The sequence below is a fragment of the Trichosurus vulpecula genome, chromosome 2 (assembly GCF_011100635.1).
Source record: "Trichosurus vulpecula isolate mTriVul1 chromosome 2, mTriVul1.pri, whole genome shotgun sequence".
NCBI classification, from domain to species: Eukaryota; Metazoa; Chordata; class Mammalia; order Diprotodontia; family Phalangeridae; genus Trichosurus; species Trichosurus vulpecula.
The window spans coordinates 249,077,912-249,094,894 of record NC_050574.1 but is presented as its reverse complement, the minus strand read 5'-3'; the positions used below and the strand labels follow the sequence as shown (position 1 = coordinate 249,094,894).

General features: G+C 35.8%; 1 protein-coding gene across 1 annotated transcript in view; it reads right to left on the bottom strand.

The window, feature by feature from the left end:
- ANKAR (ankyrin and armadillo repeat containing) overlaps positions 1 to 16,983 on the bottom strand; it is a 95,902-nt gene that overhangs the window by 52,714 nt on the left and 26,205 nt on the right. The window contains exon 7 of the mRNA XM_036742439.1: positions 10,376 to 10,577. Coding sequence (XP_036598334.1) covers positions 10,376 to 10,577 — 202 coding nt within the window. The remainder of the gene's footprint in view (positions 1 to 10,375; positions 10,578 to 16,983) is intronic.

The window sequence follows — 16,983 nt, the reverse complement described above, 5'->3', positions numbered from 1 at the left end:
TATGTAAACATGTTTCAGTTTGTCATAATAAATGACAAAATATGAACAATACAAAGAAATATGGGAAGACATGAAGTGATGCAAAGTAAAGAAATAAGAGTCAGGACAATATACATACTGCCCACGAATGCATAAAAAGGTAGTAATAATAAATGGAACAATACACAAAAGGAAAAGATTAGAAAAGGATGTGGAAGCAAACAGGATATTTTGGAGTGTTTTTCTTAAAGTTTTTGTCACATACAAATTGCAAATAAGAGAATTTATAGTTTTATTATAATTTTAAATTTTTGAACATTTGAATATTAGTTTTTATTGATAGTTATTAACTTCAGGATGAAAAAAAAGAAATATTTAGATATCTGACTCTTCCTTTTCCCCTTTTTTCCTATCATTAGTCATAAGTCTGATTTCTTTGTAATGTCTCCCCCTCTCTCTCTTATTACCTCTTGGCTGAACTACTGGGGTAGTCTGCTAACTCATATCCCTGCCCCCACTTTCTTCTTACTCCAATGCATCCTGCACATGTTGCCAGAGTAACCTTAAAGCATCTCTTTTATAATTTCACTCCCCTGTTTGGAAGCCCCTGGTGGCTCCCGATTGCCCACAGGCAGGAGCAATCTTAACATTCAACCTTTTCGGCTTTATCTTTCCTCTGCTTAGCTGAATCCTGTGCATCTGAAAAGCCCAACTCAAAACCCACTTCCTCCAAGATGCATTTCCTTACAACCCCAACTTATACAGATCTCTCCCTTTCTGAATCACTATCACATTTATTGTTTATGTCTAGACTTTGGGAAATCAGTTTTATGTATGCATACCCAACCTTCTCCATGAATGGATTCTATGAAAACATGGTATAAAACAAAATGATTCTGTGGTTAATCCCGTAGGGGAAATGTTATAAATGGAACTGTAAGCAGACTGAGTTCTGACTTTAGGATGTAGATTCAAATCCTGCCTCTAATACTCATAATATGTGTGACCTTAAGCAAATCACTTCACTTCCTTTGGTCTTAGTTTCTTTATGAGCGGGGTTGGACTAAGTACCTTTGGGGGTCCTTCAAAATCCAGAGTTATTATCCTATTTGTGACCATTTAATCTGCATCTCAGATAAATCTGAACATTATTGCATGACTTTTTAGCAATATCACAATAGAATTTGTAATCAATTAAGTTTTTGCAAAATGAAATAGGTTGTGATTACATTATTTTGCATAAACCTTTTCTTTGTTACTTAACTTGTTCATGTTCCCTAACAAGCTTTCTAGAGAGCAAGAAACTGATCCTGTGTAGTTTCTTCTGTATTTCCCTCACTTCATGGCACAGTGCTTCATTACCAGGTACTCAAAAATATTAGTTACTTAAAAAAAAAATATTAGTTACTTGAATGATTGACTAATCTTTCAATTAGTGGGTCAACAAATCTTTCTAAAATGGAAACTTGTGTACACCAGTTTTGGGGAGCAACAAGTGAATTTTTCACTTCCTTTATCCAGCATCCATCCATATCTAGAGAAAGAACTATGGAGTCAGAATACAGAGTGAAGCAGACTATTTTCTTTTTTTGTCTTGTTTTGTTTTCTTTCTCATGGTTTCTCCCATTCGTTATAATTCTTCTATACAACATGACTAATGTGAAAATATGCTCAATAGGGATGTATGTGTAGAGCCCATATCAGATTGCATGCCTTCTTGGGGAGGGAGGAGGAAAAGAAGGGGGAGAAAATTTAAAACTTATGAAAGTGAATGTTGAAAATTAAAAATAAATAAATTAACTTATTTAAAAAGTGTCTGTTCAACACTGGGAAATAAATTCTATTCATAACTTGTGTCATTTTGTTAGAAATGTTATCATTTCTTTTTAAAAAATCAGAAATATGTGTAGCAAATAGTTTAACTTTCTTTTTATCCTGACTACTTCATTTTAATATAATTCAATCCATTTAGTTTGACTCTTATGTCTTCTATTTGTTGAATAAATAATAAATGGATCCTTTTCCCAGCATGTACAAAGCTCTGAGAACAGCTCTCAGAAACTTTGATTTACTATTCTATGTGGATATTTTGGTCTACACAGTGTACATAATGAATCTCTCTAAAGTGAAGTATATGGTTACCAAGCTCCATTTGTTTTCAATACAGTATATGATGGTAGCTAGAACAGTGGACTTGGAGTCAGGAAGCCTGGGTTTGAATCCCATCTTAGACACTTACCAGCTGTGTCATCAAGTCATAAATCTCTCAAAGTGTCATTTTCCTCTTCTATAAAATAGAGATCATAACACCTACCTCTCAAGATTTTGAAGAAAGCACTTTGCACATCTCAAAGTGCTATATAAATAAATAGGTTTAATAAGGATTTCTTATTCTGTTAGAGAAGTATTTCTTATATTGAAAATTAGAAAGTTGTTTTATAGTATGCCATGATTTAAAATTGAGGGCAGCTAGGTGGCATAGTGGATAGAGTTCAGGTCCTGGAATCAGGAGGACCTGAGTTCAAATTCGACTTCAGATACTTTCTAGCTGTGTGACCCTGGCCAAGGCACTTAACTCTGGTTGACTCAGTTTCCTCATCTGTAAAATGAGCTAGAGAAGGAAATGGCAAACCACTTTGCCAAGAAAACCCCAACTGGAGTCATGGAAAATCAGACATGACTAATCTACAAAACAAAGAAGAAATTGAAGTTACATCTTATATTCTGCTGCTTACATAATCTTACTAGGATATTACTTTACTTAATTATTTATTTTGGCAAGGCAATTGGGGCTAAGTGACTTGCCCAGGGTCACACAGCTAGTAAGTGTCAATTGTCTGAGGCTAGATTTGAAACTCAGGTCCAGTGCTCTAACCATTGTACCACCTAACTGTTCCAAGGGATATCACTTTAAACATGCTAAAAAAAATAGCTTCCCCATGGGCTACAAGATAAAATGTAAACAATTTTGCAATCCATGATCTGATTCATCTTGTATTATCTAGACTACTAGACAGTCTCTCCTTTGGTGTCCCTGCTTTAAGCCTGTTAGGTAAAACACAAAGAAAAAAAATAATAAAATAAAATAAAATAAATCAAAAAATTTAAAAAAACAGAAAGAAAAATATAATCACTATTTTCAGGAAATTGCTTAAGATAATTTTCCACAATCTGTGACAGATTACAGATTAATAGAATATGTGCAAGGCTTTGAGAGGAAAAAAAAATCAGTTTCAATTCATCTAACACATTGTCATCATATTACAAATCTTCATTGAGAAGGAAAGGATCTTAGAAGTACTGAAAAGAGCAATCTACTCTTTGATAAACCCAAAGAATCCAGCTTCTGGGCTAAGCTGCTGGGAAAATTGGAAAATGGTAGGGCAGAAACTGGGCATAGACCAATATCTTACACCATATACCAAAATAAAGTCAAAATGGGTTCATAATTTAGGAAGAAAGGCTGATCCTATAAGCAATTTGGAAGAGCAAGGAATAGTTTACCTATCAGATTTATGGAAAAGAAAAGAATTCATGACACAACAAGAGATAGCATTACAAAATGCAAAATAGATAATTTTGGTTATATTAAATTGAAATGTTTTTGTATAAAAAAAAGCCAATGCAACAAAGATTAGGAGGGAAGCAGAAAATTGGGAGAAAATCTTTACAACCAGTATCTCTGATAAAGGCCTCATCTCTAAAATATACAGGGAAGTGAGCAGAATATATAGGAATACAAATCATTCCCCAATTGAGAAATGGTCAAAAGATACGAACAGGCAGTTTTCAGAAGAAGAAATTAAAGATATCTATAGGCATATGAAAAAATGCAGAAAAAATTAGAGAAATGCAAATCAAAACAACTCTTAGGTACCATATCTCTCCTGTCAGATTGGCTAAAATGACGAAACAGGAAAATTATAAATGCTGGAAAGGATGTGGGAAAATTGGAACATTGTTACATTGCTGGTGGAGTTGTGAACTGATCCAGCCATTCTGGAGAGCAATTTGGAACCATGCCCCAAGGGCTATAAAAATGTTCATACCCTTTGACCCAGCAATACCACTTCTAGGGCTGTATCCCAAAGAGATCACACAAGTGGGAAAAGGACCCATATGTACAAAAATATTTATAGTGGCTATTTTTGTAGAAGCAAAGATTTGGAAATCAAAGGGATGCCCATCAATTGGGGAATGGCTGAACAAGTTGTGGTATATGCAGGTAATGGAATACTATTGTGCTATAAGAAATGGGGACGATACGGACTTCATAATAACCTGGAAAAACCTACACGATATAATGCTGAGCGAGTGGAGCAAAACCAGGAGAACATTATACACTATCACAGATATATGGATTCTGTGAGGACTAACCCTGATAGACTTTGCTCCTCTCAGCAACACAAGGTGCAAAGACAACTCCAAAGGACTCAAGATGGAGATTGCTATCTACATCCAGAGAAAGAACTGTGGAGTCTGAATGCAGATTGAGGCACACTTTATGCTCACCTTTTTTTCCCTTTGTTTTTTTTTTCTCTTTTGTTTTTGTTTTGGTTTTGGTTCTGTTTTTTCTTTCTCATGTTTCATTCCATTGGTCATAATTCTTCTTTACAACTTGACTACTGTGTAAATAAGTTCAATGTGAAGTTACATGTAGAAGATATATCAGATTCCATGCCATCTTGGGGAGGGGTGGGGAGAGGAAGAAAATCTGGAACTCAAAATTATGTAGAACCGAGTGTTGTAAACTAAAAATAAAAAATCTCAAAAAAAAAAAAGAAATTGAGAGGACAAAAAAAAAAGTACTGAAAAGAAAAGCAATCACCTATCAAGGTACCAAGTTCAAATTGTAAGGATAATTCACCCTTCACAACAAAACAAAGAAAAAGCTAGAACATGATTTAGAGAAATTGTACCTCTCCCTAGAATCATGTATCCATCTAACTTAGTAATAATATATGAGAGTCAGCTAGGTGGCACAGTGGATAGAGTGACTGGTCTGGAGTCAGGAAGACTCATCTTCCTAATTTCTAAGTTCACTTATCAACTGTGTGACCCTGGGCAAGTCACTTAATTCTGTTTACCTCAGTTTCCTCATCTGTAAAATAAGCTGGAGAAGGAAATGGCAAACCACTCTTGTATTTTTGCCAAGAAAACCCCAAATGGGGTCCTTAAGAGTCTGACAAGGAAGCAGTGACATGTGAAGTTTAAAAATATGTACATTTTAAATTCCCCACAGCTTATCTTAGAATTTTTACAAGAAAACCTGACCAAGGCATTGAATATGTAAATCAGACCAAGAACAAACCTCCAGGCAATTCTTGTAGAGAACACTATACTCCAGGAAATTTAAAACAAAAATAAGGGAAAATATCAGGTAGAACTTTGAATCACTAAATCAAGAGAAATTAAATCTACATAAAAGTTGTACATAGCAAGTAAAATAATAGCCAAGAGTGCTATAAAACCTGAAAATGCCCCAAGGAAGAAGGGAAAAGTAGTGGGTGGGAGAATAGCATGAATTTAATCAGAAACAACAAAAACCCAGAGGAGTTGTTGCAATCTGAAGCAATATCTAGTGATGGAAGGTACTGGTGTATTCATAATTGTAATTTATTCTGTCCATTGTTGTAGATTTATAATGTGATATTTTATAATATTCTTGATTGTGTTTAATGTTTAATATCTTTAATAAATGTGAGGTGAATAAATTAGGTACATAAACTGAGTTTACAATATGCTTAGTGCTTCTCATATAGCAGCATATTGTGCTACTACTGTGCTTAACATTCAAATATATATCAAAGCAGAACATCAAAGCAACAACAATTTTTAACTCATTTTAAAAATAACAAAATGGAAGGTCATTTTGACCAATAACTGAAGTTCAAAAATGGGAGTAGAAGGGAGTAGAAAAGAGACCAATATATTACCAAACATATAACATTTGTGTAGCTAGTTTTTAAAAGAAAAGGAAAGTTCAAGAAAAGGAATCATTTGATTGTGGGGCCTGCAAATATTGAACAATCAAAGTGGAGATGAAATGAGATTGGGAGATTTTAAAATAAGCCGTCCTATTTGGGAAAGACAAAAGGGAAGAAAAGGGGTTATAATTTAAAAGGAAAAAAAATACTGATCTAGAAACTGGGATTGAAAATATGGTTGTCAACTAAATGGTCGTTTCTGTAAGGAGTGGGACATGAATTATATCTATGTAGTAGTCAAAGTAAATGTCTAATATTGAACTAGTTGAGGGAACATAATTTAGATCTTCAAAGAAAAAAATTATAGCTGAGCAAGATAGAGGGAAAAAATAACAATTACAATTTTGAATGTTAATGGATTGAATTCATCTATAAAATAGGTTATAGTATTAAAAAAAAGACAAGTCACAACATGTTCTCTAAAGAAAAAATATTTGAGGCAGAAAGACACTTATAAGGTTAAAATTAGAATTTGGAAATTTGGAGTCAGTTGACTCCAAAATATCAGGATTAGCAATCATGATTCCAATAAAATTAATTCTAAATTAGAAAGCATTAAGTATGATAAACAAAGTAACTATATCATGATGAAGGGAAAAATTGACAGCAAGAGAATACCAGTATTAGATAATATATGCATGTGGTAGTATTGCAGTTACATTTTAAGGGAAAATTAAACTGAATTACAAAAGAATTGAGAGAAAAAAACATTAATAGCAGGAGATATCAACATCCCGTTTTTAGTATATGATAAGTCAAACTGAGAGAGAAAAAGAAACAAGTTACAAAATTGAATAAATGATGAAAATATATTTAAATGACATTAATAAAATTGAATAGATTCATTAGACAATTTTATTTTTATTCAAATGTGCATGCAAAAAACTGATCATACTCTCAGCCATAAATAACATAAATGCATAAAAGCAATTATTTTAAATACAATTATTACAGACCATCATTCAATTAGAACAGTAATCAGTAAGGAAAATATGATCAAAGATGCCTGCCTAAAGACCAAAAAAATTTATTATGAATAATTGAGTCAAAGACCAAATTATAGAAATAACAAGAAATTATATCAAAGATAATGACAGTAATAATGCAACATAGGAAAATTATGGGATAGATGTTGTTAAACCAGTTCTTAAATCCAGATTTACTTGACTGAATACATTTAGGTGATGTAGCACTGGGCTTAGAATAAGGAAGACCAGCATTTGAATCCAGCTTTGCGACTCTGGACAAGTTACTTAACCTGTGTTTGCCTCTCTTCCTCAATTATAAAATGGGGATAATAATAATGACTTGTGAGGATCAAGTGAGATATTTGTAAAGTGCATAGTACAGTTCCTAGAACATGGCAGGCATATAAATGCTAATTATTACTATTGTTATATTAAACAAAAAAGAAAGAGTTGTTTATGATTACAAAAAAATTAGAAAATCAGCAAATATATCCAAAAAAGCATAATAGAATTCATTAAGATTAAATAAGAAATTAGCAGAATTTAAAGTGAATAATTGAATTCATAAATAATTTATGTAAAGTACTTTACAAACATTGAAATGCTATGTAAATGCTAGCTATTATTAAATTCAACACATAGTTTTTCAAAAGGTAGATAAACTAAGTTAATCATTTGCTAAATTAAGCAAAACAAAGGGAATGGAAAGCTTAATGCCAAAATAAAAAAAATTAGAAGAGGAAAACCACAATAAATGCCAAAGGAATGAAATTATTAGAGAATATGGAGCAGCTACGTGGCACAGAGAGTGGAGCACTGGCCCTGGAGTCAGGAGAACATGAGTTCAAATCTGGCCTCAGACACTTGACACTTACTAGCTGTGTGACCTTGGGCAAGTCACTTAACCCCAATTGCCCTGCCCTCCCCCCTCAAAAAATTTTTTCAAAAAAAAAAGGGAATATAACATGAAATTATTTGCCAATAAAACTCAGAATATAAACAAAATGGATTAGTACCTTTTAAAATATGAAACAGCTACACTGACCAAAAAAGAATGATCTGAAGAAACCAATTTTAGAAAACAAATTGAACATGCTATTAATAAGCTGCTGCATTAAAAAAAAAATCAGGCCAGATGGATCCACAAGTCAACTCAAACTACAATCAAAGAACAAATAATGCCAGTCTTATATAAACTCATCCATTTAAAAAAATTCATTATGATCAAGTGGGATTTATATTTTAAAGGTGGCTCAATATTAGGGATACAATTAGCATAATAAATCATATGCAGAGGGATTGTGCTATGGTCAGCATAAAGAACATCTGGTATGGGTACTTCCTCCAAAAGAACAGATTAAAACCTCTCTATGATTTATTATACTTGTCCTGGGGAGTTGCCTGAGGCATATAGTGATTTGCTTAGGATCATAAAACTAATAGGTATTAGAAGCAAGATTTGAAATTCTTCCTGACACTACCACCAGCACATTGTGCATTGTCACATTGCCATATTAGCAATTAAAATAAGAAAAAAATATGATTATACAGATATATTTAACAGTTCCATGAACGCTAGCCCTAAGCAATAAGGAAAAAGAAAGAAAAAGAAAGGAAGGAAGGAAGGAAGAAAAAAAAAGAGAAAGAGAGAAAGAAAGAAAGGAAGAAAGAAAGATGGGAAGGAGGGAGGGAGGAAGAGAAAGAGGGAGGGAGAAAGGAAAGAAGAAAGGAAGGAAGGAAGGAAGAAAAAAAGAAAGAGAAAAAAGAGAAGAAGAAAGAAAGATGGGAAGGAGGGAGGGAGGAAGATAAGGAGGGAGGGAGAAAAGAAAGAAGAAAAGAAGGAAGGAAGGAAGAAAATAGAGAGAAAAAAGAGAAAGGAAGAAAGATGGGAAGGAAGGAGGAAGGAAGAGAAGGAGGGAGGGAGAAAGGAAAGAAGAAAAGAAGGAAGGAAGGAAAAGTAAAAAGCACTGGTGAATAGAAGTATCTGTATTTGCAGGTGATATATATGCATGTGTGTATATACATATGTATACACAAATATATTTATTTTACAGTTTTATTCAGAAAATTTTAGAGCATGAATAAAAATGTTAATTGAAATAATAGACAAGAAAGATAAACTCACAAAAACCACCAACATTTCTATATTTCATCAATAAAAATGAGAAAAAAGTGCTATTTAAAATAATGACAATGTGTACCAAATATCTGAGAATTAACCTATCAAGATATATACAGAAAATTATAGCATACAGATATAATAGGATGTTCCTGAACCAGAAGAAATGATGAAAATTAAAAATCCAAAGAAATATGGGGAAAATTAAGTTATGTAGGATGAAGAAAACAGGACCAAAAGAATGATACAGCCATAAACTACACTTCATAAGCTCAAAACAATTATAACTAATTTCATATTATACACATAGTAAAGAAGGTAAAAGAAAAAAGCAGGCAATATGGGCACTGCTATATTCAAATCAGTATACAGAACTTTTGGAGAAGAGTCATAATGGTAAATAAAGTTACAGACAAATGCATACTCGTTTACAATCTCTTATTTTGTATTTGTTGATTGCTTATTTGTAGTTGCCTACAGAAGTCAAAGCAAAATCTATATTTAAAAAACAGAGATCATCTTTGGCACCAAGGAGAAGCTTGGTATCACTGACAGCACTACATAATTTTACAAATATGAAATCTAAATTCTGAGTCCAACTTTCTGTCTGTTTGTAGTACCTCTCCAAGATCTATGCATTGATACAAACTCAATGCGTTCTTTCCAACTGCATGTTGTCACAATTGGGGCAATATGCATTCTTCATCCACTTGGTTTTTCCTCTGTGGATTGCTAGGCTGCTTGCTCTTGAGTTTCCACAGATCTCACTGAGGTCACCCTATGTATGGGGTCCTGAGTCTCAATTGCAATCATTACAATGTCCTCTGAAAACAGGGGCATCCTCATCCATTACATTGTATTTAAAAGGACTATTACCTAGAAGAAGTATTAGACTTACTCTGTGTAGCTCCAGAGATACAACTGGGGGAAATGCTGGGACACATTAAGATTTTGGCCCAAAATAAAAAAGAACTTGGTAATCAAACTGTCTAAACATGGAATAAGCTATATCATTGTGTTCAAGGAGAGGTGGGATGATCATCTTCAGGAACATTACATAAGGAATTTCTTCCTCATTTGGGAGTGAAGACAAGATGATCTCTGAGATCCCTTCCAATTCTAAAATTCTATGATAATACAGTCTTTAACATAAAAATTATAATTTATAATTCAAAGCAAAATTAAGTGAAAAATTTCAAGAAGTCAAATTACCATAATATTATACTAAACTGGCTAGTGATTGGCCTATATGTATGTTTCTCTAAGTTGTCTTCCCACTTAAGATTCTATGATTCTTGGACAAACCTGCTTTAGTGACTTACTCAGTAGCTGTCTCAGCTTCTAGCAAACTAGGATCCTTCCTACAGAGAACAATGATGATGCAAATGTTGTCATAGAAAGCAGCAACATGTATAGGCAGCCATCCTCTTTTTTCATATAGGGTATAATCTGCTTTGTGACCTAGTAGACAGGTAGTTGCTTCTAATGAGCCAGTCTGAGCTGCAAGGTGTAGGGGTGTTGGGCCTAAAATAAACAAACAATTTAAATAGAGTTAGAACAGCTGATATTTATAATATTTCTATATAATAATATATTGCTAACATATAATTATACAATGCTTCAATGCTTATAAAATGTTTTAAAACATACATTAATTCATTTGATGCGTCTAACAGCTTTATGAGAAAAATTCATAGCTATTGCTATGCCCATTTTACAGATAAGGAAACTAAGGCTCAGAGCAGTTAAATGACTTCTTCAAGGTAGTACAACTAGTACGTGCTAGGGGTAGAATATGAACTGAGGTTTCTTCTGACTCCAGGTCACTCATTCCACTAAACTACACCAGGACCTAAAATTTCAAAAAAAGGGTATTATGCTTTGTTTTGCACATTAAACAATGCTCTTAAGTTCAGCTCTTCATGCAACACATTTTTAACAAGTGGGATTTATTAATTTTAATCTTATGAGTATTAATGTTATTATGAGTATTAATTAGTGAATGAATAAACAAGCAGAGTGACTTGAGATCTGTTCAACTGCTTAAGTGGTCCAGGCCATTTTCAATATGCAATGTTAAAAATTTTCTGAAAAATAAACCGCTAAATAATTTAATGTAGTAGAACTGTATTAGGGCCTAGCTTGTCATTATTTGTATTTAGAAATACTATGGTGTGGCCAGAGTGGCCTTTGTTTTCTTTGAGTGACTCAGCTTACCTCATTGAGCCTCACTGGGCCATACCTGGGAGCAGAGAACTTCCTGTGTGACCTCTTCCAGGGCAGGAAGTCCAGAGACTCATGGCCTTCGAGCAGAGAACTTCCTGTGTGATGAGTCATGGGGCTGGCTGAGGGGAGGTGTTAACTCCAGAGCCATGCCCTGTTGGGTGTTAACCTGGTCTGCGCTAAGGGGAGGGGCCAGCTCAAGAACCAATCAGCTCTGGTCATTCAGGCGGCGCTTGATGATGTCAAAAACTCTATAAGAGGGGAGAGGACAGCTTGAAGACCCCTTTTCCTTTTCCGGTTGGAGCCAGAGATGCCTACAGCCGAAGCTGAGCTGCCGGTAGCAGAGCTGACCCACCTGGAGCCAGGAGTGCTGACCAAGGACTGGAGACCAGTGGGTAATCTTACCGTAGAGGGGAAGCATGTATATGATTTTGCCGTATACTATCTCACTTCTCTGTGGCCTCCTGGTTACCCTTGTGAGGCGGACTTATTGGGCCTGGAAGCTTTTGATCAAAATATCAAAATGGGGATGCTGGTTTGTGGGCCTGTTACTGTGGAGTGTAAATACATGCTTTAGTTCTCCTGCCTTCTGCCTAGAGAATTCCTTATATCCTGCGGTTCTGAATCTTTCAGGCACATATGAGATTCTCTTTGAAATCATAAATTCTGCCTTCCTAATATATTTGGCAACGAGGTGGATGGGATCGCTAGGTATAAGATCTCTGTTCAGAAGCAGAAGAACTTCAGAGGAAGAGATGAATATCCCAGGGTGGGAGGATCCATTTTATTCCTCCCTAGCAAAGGAATTGGCTAAAAAAGCCGGACCCTGTGAGAACTGGGAACCAAGGCTACAGAGAGGAGATCCTAAGGATTTGGAAAGGTGTTTACAAGAGGTTGGGATTCAGTCAGGGGCATCACTATCTAGGCAAAGCTGGATAGTGTTATCAGCCTACCGGCTAGTATATGAAAGATTGAGATTAAGTGAAAGAGATGGGGGCACTCCTACCTCTCAGCAAGAAGGGGAATCTCAGATAGCAAGAGAACAAACTGCTGCTCAAGAACCCACTGACTCAGATGAGAACTTTTCTATTAATGTGGCTAGGAGCAACAGGAGACCAAATAAGCCAAGAGTGCATTCCAACTCAGCCCAGACCAAACCTGACTGCCTGCTTATATCCTGTGGTTCCGAACCTTTCAGGCACATATGAGATTCTCTTTGAAATTATAAATTCTGCCTTCCTAACATATATGGATCACTATATCCCCCTAAACAGAATCCTCTCTATGTGTATATATAAATATATAATATATAAATATATATTTAATATATAATATAGTAAATAATAAATATACTTTTTATATATATATATAATAGTTTATATTGTACCTCCTGTTCTCCCCAACTCCAACAATATATAAAGAGTCTCTTGGATTGGATTTAGAAAATTCTATATGTGTTATTTGTTTTACTTTGGAAGTATGAGAACGAAAGATAAATAATGACAAAGTAGAAGAAATCACATTGAAAAACAGAATTTGATTATTTTAAGGTTAGGATGCATAGATATACTAAAGCAATGAATCTTATTTAAATATCTTTCTAATTTTGTTCAAATATGATGTTCTGAAGTAAGGAATCTAGTCTTTTTTTTTTAAGTGACTCAAAACAAAAACCCATTCCTCTGTTACTGAGAAAAGTTTAATCAGTAAACTTTACTTGTGTATATAAAACCACTGCTAATTGGAGAAGAAAAAAAAGAAAGCTATTTTATTTATCTACTTAGATAGCAGGAGACCCACTTGGCCATTTCTGAGGATTTTTTTTACCCGTTTCACTCTTTCAGCTTTTCTTATGGCAAGAGGGAGAAGTAAAAGAAAACAAGGAAAAGAGATACATGAAAAACTGTATCTTTTTTTTTTTCCTTCTTGGCAGTTCTTCTACTAATAAGAAAAAGAGAGGGAGAAACTGGAACAACAGAAATCAAGAGTACAAAGAAACAACTGAATGAAGAAAGCAAGGAAAAATTAGGGAAATCATAGAAAAGTCTTTCACACTTTGTAAGCCTAAAGGTTGGTGATAAATGGGTATAGCTCCAAGTTGCGTTATACAGGATGAATCAGCACTGTGCTCACAAAGACTGGGTTCAATCTTAAAGGCTTCTCCATAATGATTATTTTTTGTGGCTCGTTTTGTTTCCACCCAAGGTCCCCTCGAGAACATCAGAATTCCTTCCCAGACTTGCGCAGTTCACATGACTCATAGTACTAGCAAAGGGCGAAGTCTGGGGTCGTTCCTTTTCCTCATCATCGTTCTCTACACCTTTGCCCTTTGGTTCCAGCAAGTCCTGTGGTCCAAGGTTCTTTGCCAAAGCAACCTCTTTTTCTCCTTTTAGTACTCTGTCCCTCAGATGCTGCCAGCTCTGCGTGGCTCATTAATGCCCTGGTCTCTCATTTCTGTTGAGACTTTGAAACTCCACTGTCTTGCTACACTATCACTGCCTTTGCTGCCTCTGTAGCTCCCATCCATTTACCCCTTTCTATCTAATTCAAGAAGTATTATAACACTCCTAGTGTGAAACCCAGGCCCCAAATATCTCTAAAATAGTTAACACTTTTTTGGCTCTTTTGTTAGGCCTCTAAACCCTGCCTAGCTGGCACACAAAAAGATGCCTTAAATGGCTGTGAAGCTCTCTTGGTGGAGCCGTCTCAATTTTATTCCCTCATTCCTAGATGAGTTAGGGTGACTGACTTCTACTCAGCTCTTCCCTACCCTACAGTGCAGGCAGAACACCCCACAACACATAACTGAAATCTTCTATTGAGACTTTTTACAGCTGAGAACAACTACTTGCTTTCCTTTCCATTTGAGTTCCCCAATTCCCATCATTAACACCTATTGAGATCTCCCACCCCTTGTGGCTAGAACCAAGCCACGCAAATTAACCAAAGTTCTGAGTAACCTCAATTAAGGACTAGAGACAACAGAGCATCAAAGCTAGTGCCCACTACCATCAGGGCTGATGAAACATCAAAGGCTCATGTATTTAGTAAAGTAATGAAAATGAACATTCTACTCAAAGATTGTAATATGATTATGATTAGGATAAGGATTAGGTATCTCCTGTACCTCTGAACTTTCTGAATTCTATTCCCACCTCTCTGATCTTTCCATTTGTCTCCTTTGCTGACTTCTCGTGGCAGAACAGAAAGAGAACTGACTTTGGAGTCTGAGAACCTGGGTTTGAATTCTGGCTCAGGCTCTTCCTACCTGTATGACCTTGAGTAAACTACTTAACTACTCTGGGGCTCTATTTTCTCTTCTGTAAAATGAGGCTCACTCAAGCCTCACCTACTCTTGGACTACGGTAGTTCTACTATGTTCTTTTCCTATCTTCCTGGTTTTCTCTCTATTTTATTCTGATCCCGTCTTACAGGTTCAACTATCACCTCTTTTTTAAAGAATCTCCCTTATATCTCCAGATCTGACCTGAGCTCTAGTTCCATATTTTCAACAGTCTACGCCCATTTTTTTTCTTTTTAAAATACATTTTAAAGTATTATTACCCAATTACAATACAACAAATCCAACACATTTTCCTTACAGAAATAAGTCAAGGACCTATGATTTTGTCCACCAGCCCACATTTCAACCTATCTCTAATCTAGAGCCTTAGAGACTTTCCTAAAGCTCTGAGAAGTCTAGGGCTCTACTAGGCCAAGCTGCTTCTATACATTTATGTCTCTGAATACATAACAGTCAAGGCACTAGTGCGGTATATACAGGACACTGTCACTAGAGTGAAGTCTCAATGATGCTGATTACTTGTGTGACCTCAGACAAGCCTCTCAGCCTCTCTGACACTTTGTTCATCTGTAAAAATAAGACGGGTAAAGTAAGTAATCTCTAAGGTCTCTCTCAACTCTTTAAAGTGTATGGTTCCATAAAATTTAAGTAACAGTCCATAAAATAAGCTTTAGGGCAGGTATGTAGTATTAACAAACCAGTTCTAAATTTTAAGAATTGGACCATAATGGTTTGAGTACTTCCAGTAGTAACTGAAGTTTGGCTGCAGTATACTTTGCCGTATTCGTTATGTGATATTTTGATATTTCCAACATTCTATGGAGAGTATTTTCAGAGACCTGTTTTTCTGCAAAGCACTATCTTTCAAGTATCATCTAGCTTCTCCTTATGAATTTACTTTAGTATTTAAAAAAAAGTTCCACAAAAGATAATGTTCATCTCTGGCTTTTTTGGTTTGTTTTAGGGAGCTTCTGCTTACCTTTTCAATTTCTCCGAAATCTCTTGTGGAGTTGTGGATGCCAAAATCTTTAGCACTTTTTCATGAGATTTACCACCCTTATCTAAGATAACATCACTCCTCCTAAGTTCCAGGACCTTGGAAAGATACCGACGTAGTTCTGCATTAACCTCCCCTTCTGAGGGAGGTGCAGCAATAGCTACACTTACATTCTCAGTTGTCATATCTGTTATGGCATTTTGTTTGGAGCCAGGTTGGCATGAACGGCTATTGGGATGGAACCACTCTGATCAACTGCCACAGGTCCAGCGGGAAGAAGTGGTTTCACTGGCTCCTTATTCTGGCCTTTTCCCTTGAGGGTGCCTATGGGCCTCCACAAATCCACATAAATTTCCTCATACCTGGCTTCCCCCCAAGACACACATTGAGGGTCACAACACAAGTCCTGCCTGGCCCAATGACCTTTCTCGGCATCCCTGCGCCAGAAGCAAACTTGGCCACTGCCAACTTGGTGCTGCCCTGTGCCCAGTCAGCCCAGGGGCAGAGGTGGAGCATGGGCCACATATGCCCATTTTCAATTGGACTTCCTACTGTCATCTCTAACTCAACAGGTCTAAAACTGAACTTTTCCCCTAAAAACTAGGAAGATAACATGGAATAGATACACTGGCTCCAAATCATGGAGAATCCTAAATGTCAAGCAGAGGAGTTTAGACTTCATTTTGTGGCCAAGGGGGATCCACTGGTGTTTTTGAGTCAAAGAGTGATGTGTTAACAGCAGTGTTTTAGGAAAATAAGTCTAGAGACTTTTTGGAAGGTGGGTTGGAAGGAGAAGAGACTGCCAGAGAGATTGGCTAGGAGGCTGTTGCAGTAGTGGAAGCTTGAGAAAGTGAGCAGCTTTAATGGAAAGAGAGATCTATTCATTCACTCACTTATTCATCATACACTTATTACCTAGCTACTGAAGACGGATACTATGCTAAGCACTAGGGACACAAAGAAAGTCTCTAATCTCAAGTACCTTACTTTCTACCGAGGGTATGAATGGCAGAAACATTTTTAGGAAAAACTAAAGAGTTTGACTGTTCAAACTCAGTACGTCTCCTGGGCTGCCATTCAAGTCCTATCTACATCCTCCATTGGGCCTTTCCTAACAATTCTGGTGCACAGTCATCTTCCTCTTCTCTGTCTATAACATTTTCAGTCATTCTGACATTTAATTATAGACTGCATTGCAAATATCATTTATGTTCTCTCCAGTCCCATTGCAATTATTTTAGCAGGCCCTCACTACCTCTTGCTTGGATAATTTTTTTCTATACTTCTAGTCTTTTATACTACTGTCAGAATAATCTTCCTAATGCACAGGTTTGCCCATTTCCTTCTCTACTGAGAAACTTTCATTGGCTCTTCACTGTGTACTAAATAAAATGTAAACTTCATAA